Here is a 6105-nt window from a genome sequence, read left to right as displayed (position 1 = left end):
TGACTGCCTGTGCTGAGCGGCCAGTGAGAAGGTCCTTGGTGTTTTGTAGATTATGATGCCTTGCTGACAGAAGCAGGAGATTACACAGAAAAATATTTCAAGCTTCGAGAACTCTTTCGATCCACCTTAGGTACTGAATGGCCGTTTCAATTGGAAGGGGTGGTCCTCATGAGACGCCTACATTCTGTGGGAGGGTGTGGGAAGGAAAAGGATTCGTGAGGAAGAGCAGTTTAATGAAGTATTTCAGAGCAAGGGCACTCTTACCTTCAACTCGTGACTATTTGTAAACCTCATACTATAAGGTATGCTGTAGTAAGCCTATGGTATAGAGAGAAGAAAAATAGTCCTGCTTAAATTTATTTATTTTAAAAATGAACAATCTCCTATGTACTTGTGTGACCAAAAGGTGTAAGGGAGAATTCTTTCTCTTTTACAGCCCTCTGGCTGTGAGTAAGGCCAACATAACCTCTTTGACATTTCAATATCCATTAGCAAAACTCCATCTTAATCATTATTATTGCCCTAGGGGAAGTATGCTCATGTTCGGGACAAAGCCCCATGTTTCTTGTTGGCTTCAGGACACAAAAATTGATGATAGAGATGGGAAAGCTGAAAGGGAGCAGTGGTTTCTTGAGCATCTCTGGCCCATTTTCATTGCAGCAATTCCCCTGCCTCCCTTACCTGACCTTGTTCCCAAGGCTGTGTATCCTGCTGTGAGACCTTCATCGTATTTGCCCCTGTGGGAAGCCCTGAGGTACTTGGATGAGGTGAGTACTACCTAGGCCCTGGAGTGGCGGCTGGAGAATGTCTTGGTCACGGAATAGAACTTCCCTCAAGCAGTTTTAACTGGGGAGTATGAAAATGAATCCTGACATTTTATGCAAATATAGACCTGTGGGGCGAAAGTCATAGACTCTGTCAGGGGGACTATGAAGGGGTTTGAACTTGAAGTAGCTGTAGGGGTGTCAGACCATTAAAGAATCCAGTTTCCCAGCTCAGATGACCTGCGCTCCTCCTTCGAATGAGTGCTGGTGTGTGGCACTGCACATACATAAGGAAAAATACTGAACTGAAAATTTAGGATTAGACAACTAGAAACTTTGCTGCACCATCAACTAGACTACATTACTGAACTTCTGTGAGCCTCCGCTTTCCCTTTAAAATTAGACTACCTGTATGTGTTTTTAAGAAAAGGCGAAATATGTTTGAAAACTATACTTTCAGATTCACACTGGTCTTACCTCGACGCACACTTCCAGGAACCCTGGCGGTACCGTGTTTTACACATTGGCTGCTATCCTGTTGGTCTGGGTTCAAAACCACCAGCTGACCACTCTGGGAGAAAGGGGAAGCTTTTTGTTCCTGTAAAGGTTTATGTCAGAAACCCATAGGGGCAGGTCTACTCTGGCCTATAGGCTCACAATGAGTCGGAATTGACTTGACAGCTGTGAATTTGTCTTTTTGTCTTTGGGGGGTTTTTTGGTTAGAACTTCATGGAGTCCTGGTGGCAAGATCAATACTTTGAAGCTGCCATGCAGCTGTTAGACCAATGCTGTCAGAGCAAATTGAGGCTATCCGCTCTCTTAAAGATTTGTAGCCTCAGGAATCCCATATAGGGGCCCTGTGAATTGTAACTGATCTGATGGTCATTGTGTTATTTTGTTTTGCTTACTTGATCGCCACTTTGGTGGTATCATGGGTTCAGCATAAGGTAGATGTTTCAAACCCACTAGCAGCTGCGCTGGGGAGAAATGAGGCATTCTGGTCTTGTGAATTTTTGCAGCTTCGGAACCTTTTGAACAGTTCGACTCTGCCCTATACAGCTGCTGTAAGTTGGCTTGACTCAAGGGCAATGTGTTGCACTTTGGTTTCACGAGTTCTCTCTAAAAAAAGGACGAATATTGTAAATGCTAAATAGATGTTTGGTTAGTAAGTAACTCTTTTTTTTTTTTTTTGCACATACATATACCTTTATTCATTAGGAAACATTATCACAGAACAGAGAAAGATTGAATGCTACACTTTAATTTTTCAGGAACTAATTAAAAAAAATTTTTTTTTCTCTTAACTAGACTTCGATGAGCACAATGCTTCTATTTTGTTAATAAGTTATTATTTATTTCTTCCTTCCCAATTTCTGTACCATCTCTTAGTTTTCAAGTTAGTTGAGATATAAAGCACAAGAGCATTATTACATTTGCATATTTTTACTATTTCTCATCCAAGGAACGCCTGGGATCACTAAGTGGCAAGGAGCAAGGAGCGTTTTAGAAAGTTGATATCTGATTTCTCATCACCTTGGGTCCTTGTTCTTGCCATGTTTCTGTCACAGCCAGTGAAATCTATTCTACCAATCAACATGGAGAATCTTCCCATAAACAATGGAAGTGGTCAATCCTATGGATTTGTGCTCTATGAGACTTCTATATGCTCTGGGGGTTACCTATCTGCTTCTGCTCAAGATATGGCCCAGGTAGGTTCGCAGGTTGTTCATGTGGGAAGCAAAACTTTTAGCCTATCTCTGCTGTTGGGGAGGTTAGTCAGCAGTCCATTATATTATTTAATAGTATTTATAAGTACCAACAGTGTATTGGACAAGGAGCCTTGGTGGCATAATAGTTAAATGTTTGGCTGTTGACTGAAAACTTGAGAGTTCAAACCCATCTGGCAATTCCTCCACCCAAAGATATGGCCACCTTCTCCACAGAGCCTCCATTGCCTTAGAGGTGATGCCAACTCACAGGGAGAACAGCCCCTGGGAGTTTCCAAGACAGTCATGCTTTAGAGAAGCATAAACACCTATCTTTCACCCTGGGAGCAGGCTGGAGATTCCAAACTGCTGACCTTGCAGATAACAGCCCAGTGCAAAACCACTATGCCACTAGGGCTCCCCATAAAGATTACAACCTAGGAAACCTATGGGGCAGTTCTCTTCTATCCCAAGGGATCATTATGGGTCAGAATCAATTTGATGGCACTCAACCAGAAGTCCGGGATATTGGGAATACAAAGCTAAATAAAAAAGACTTGCTTTCTGCTGTATCCCAACTTTTAATCTGTAATGGATTGCATTTTGTCCCCCCCCCAAAACTGTGTATTGGAATTATGACCCCTATACCTGTAGAATTAAGGTGATATAACAATCTCAATTCTAATGTCATATAGTGTAATTGATTCTCATAATTCAGTCTCATGTAATCATTCAATCTGTAGGTTTGTTCCTAAACCTAATCACTTTTGCATTATGGGAAGACACACAGTCAAAACCAGAAACACACAGGGTAGCGAGAAAGAGGAAAAAGTGGTAGCATATGAAGAGTGTCTAAAGCCAGGGAATCAAAGAATACACAGGATTATCGTCAAAGAGGAAATAAACCGGGCCAATGCCTTCTCTTGGACTACTAGTTTCCAGAATGGTGAGAAACTACATTTCTATTCCTTAAAGTCACCACCTTGTGGGGTTTCAATGTGCAGAAATTAAGACAAAGTCTAATGGATAATCCATATCAATATTGGCAATGTTAATCTGGCAAATTTCATGATGAGAAAAGAATAGGAAGCTGTGGCAACTTAGATGACTCATCATCCAGAATTAAGAGGTCATGATTGACTGTCGATCAGCCAGAGTTCATGAGGTAAAGAAAGAGAGGAAGAATATTCCCACAAAAATGAATACCATGGGTCAATATCTGGGCTAAGAACAAAGGAATGTGGGTTCTTGAGCCTGAACGAAATTAATGATGATAAGTGTTTAGAATACAAAAGGAAAAATTAATACATTTGAAGCCAAATAACTCCAGGCATCTCTACTCTCATAGACCTATACTACACATCAATGATGATGTTTGCCAATGGAAATGACACAAGCTATAAAATGTAGCCTCTGTGGCTCACTTTGGCATTAATACTTTATGTCTAAACAATGCAATAGCATAAGTGAAGTTGTGTCTGAGGTCTTAGATGTTAAGCCCAGATGTGCTTTCAACTCTCCATCCTCAGCAGTACATGGAAGCTCAGCAGAAGGAGGATGATATTGGGGTGAAGTTCAACCCACTGGTTTCTGTCCAGGTCAGGAACTGAGATGGTGTCGTAGTTAATGACTGGGTCCAGTGCCATAGAGAAAGGAATAACCTCTAGTGCCCCTTGTGATGTAGTGGGAGGGTGTCCACCACTGCACTTATTTTCATTATATTGCATTGATGCAACTTCCCATGAGCTTCTGGCCATCTGTGAGCACCAAATTTCACCACTTTTTTTTCTTAATAACAACCACCTTTTGCTTAAACTAGTCTGTTTTCTCCTTCCATTACATGGGTCCATCAGTCTTATACCAGCTCTTCTTTTGCAGGTATTTTTGAATGACAAAATTATAGGATTTCTGAATGATATAATTCAGAAAATGAATATTCCCCAATTCACGGTATGTATTGCTGAACTGCTGACTCTAAGGTTGGACGTTCAAACTCACCAGCAGCAGCTCCAAAGAAGAAAGAGGAAGTCATCTTCTCACACAAAAGTTTACAACCTTGGAAAACCTATAGAGGGTTTCAATGTCAGAACCAACTCAGTTGCAGGGGGTGGCTATCAAGGGTCTGAAGGATCCCTGAATCACTATGGATAAGTGCCCAGTTGCTATGGAAAATGCCAGTGGTTCTAACCCACTGGTAGATCCAAGAGAGAAAGGGCCTTGCAATCTTTGGAGGATTTAATCTTGAAGGTGGGAACCTAAGCAAACGCACAGTTTCACTTTGACCTACGGAGTTCGTAGGAGTTAGAAGTGATTCAACAGCACACAACACCAACGTCAGAGTTGTGGCTGTCAATTGATCAAATGCAAACACAGACTACTTGTATCTCTTCTGTATTACTTCTCATTTTGGTTCTCATCAGGAAATGTCCGGCTATAAAGATAACGGTATCTTTTAGGCCTGGATAGATCAAGAACTGCAGCCTCTAAGCTTTAGTGTGTGTGGAATTTCCTCCTTGGGGGTCCTTGTGCTCCTATAACTCTGAGTCACTCATTAGTCCCAGTTTGGGTTGCAGATAAAAGGCACAACTGAGTCTCTCTATCTTATTAAGTAGGACAGCAGAGGGGAATGGGGGAGGTTAAGTAGGGAACAGACCACTAAGAACTAAGGCCGACAGGGTTTTGGAGACTCCTATGGGAGAACAAAGGGGCTCTAGAGGAAAAGCTCCTAAGTCCCCATGAGCTGCCCTCTCTTAAACAGGGATGCCAACTTTTGAGGATCCTTGTGGAGAATCAAGGACGAGTCAATTATTCATGGAAAATGGAAGAGGAACGGAAAGGTAGGCTCTGGGCCGGGGAAGAAGTCCTAGCTTCTTCAATAGTTGTTTGGCCCCTGGGACTGAAACTCTGTTGAGGGTGGGCTAGGGACCCTCAGGTAATGGGGCACCTAAAGATGCAAAGTCTTTCCCTGCTCTTGTCCTGAAGGGAGGATTGCGGAGCAGTTATGTGGAGTGCTACTCTCTCAGTAAAGCCCCCTTTCTAAAAGTTCCTTCCCCAAAGCGTTTCTAGTTTTAGTTAACTGTTGAAAAGCGATCTTTCCTTTTACTTAAAGTGAATCTGTATCTTGGTGGTGAGGAAGCATTAAAGGTACTTTAAATTCGTAAGTGTTAAACCAACATTGAACATTTAGAACATTTCCCTCCTTGTATTTTTGGTTTCTTCTTAGGGTAAGGTGACCAGATTTAAAGCGGAACACCATTGATGTGTGTGTGTGGGTGTTCTTGATTAAAAATGTGGTCTATATGGACCAAATAGACTGTTCCCTAGCTTGTCATGCATTCTTTCCCCAAATCGGGACTTACGCCAAAAATCGGGACTGTCCCGCCCAAAGTGGGACGTCTGGTCACCTTATCTGAGGGCTTGGTGGTCCAGAATGCTTGACCTGCCCACTTGCCTCTCATAATGCCACTGAAGTTTCCCTTATGTGAACCTACTCTCCTTTGCCTCCTCCAGTGCTCTGGCCTAGGGGAGGAGGGGGGGAGGCCCTCTCTTAGACTTGCTGCTGCTTGTCTCCTCTTGGGAATGTTAGGGAAAGCTCTGCTACTAAACAGAAACGACTTTGGTAGGATGTATTCAGA

General features: G+C 42.5%; 1 protein-coding gene across 1 annotated transcript in view; it reads left to right on the top strand.

Annotated features, from left to right (window-relative positions):
• Positions 1-6105, top strand: part of LOC101656541 (beta-galactosidase-1-like protein 3) — a 66770-nt gene that overhangs the window by 54415 nt on the left and 6250 nt on the right. The window contains exons 11-15 of the mRNA XM_013007622.2: positions 50-130; positions 661-767; positions 2333-2473; positions 4349-4420; positions 5229-5351. Of these exons, the coding sequence (XP_012863076.1) occupies positions 50-130; positions 661-767; positions 2333-2473; positions 4349-4420; positions 5229-5351 (524 nt within the window). The remainder of the gene's footprint in view (positions 1-49; positions 131-660; positions 768-2332; positions 2474-4348; positions 4421-5228; positions 5352-6105) is intronic.

The sequence above is a fragment of the Echinops telfairi genome, unplaced genomic scaffold (genome assembly GCF_000313985.2).
Source record: "Echinops telfairi isolate 266 unplaced genomic scaffold, ASM31398v2 ScPeMD7_5592;HRSCAF=6446, whole genome shotgun sequence".
Classification (NCBI taxonomy): Eukaryota; Metazoa; Chordata; class Mammalia; order Afrosoricida; family Tenrecidae; genus Echinops; species Echinops telfairi.
This window is presented reverse-complemented; position numbering and strand designations above follow the sequence as displayed.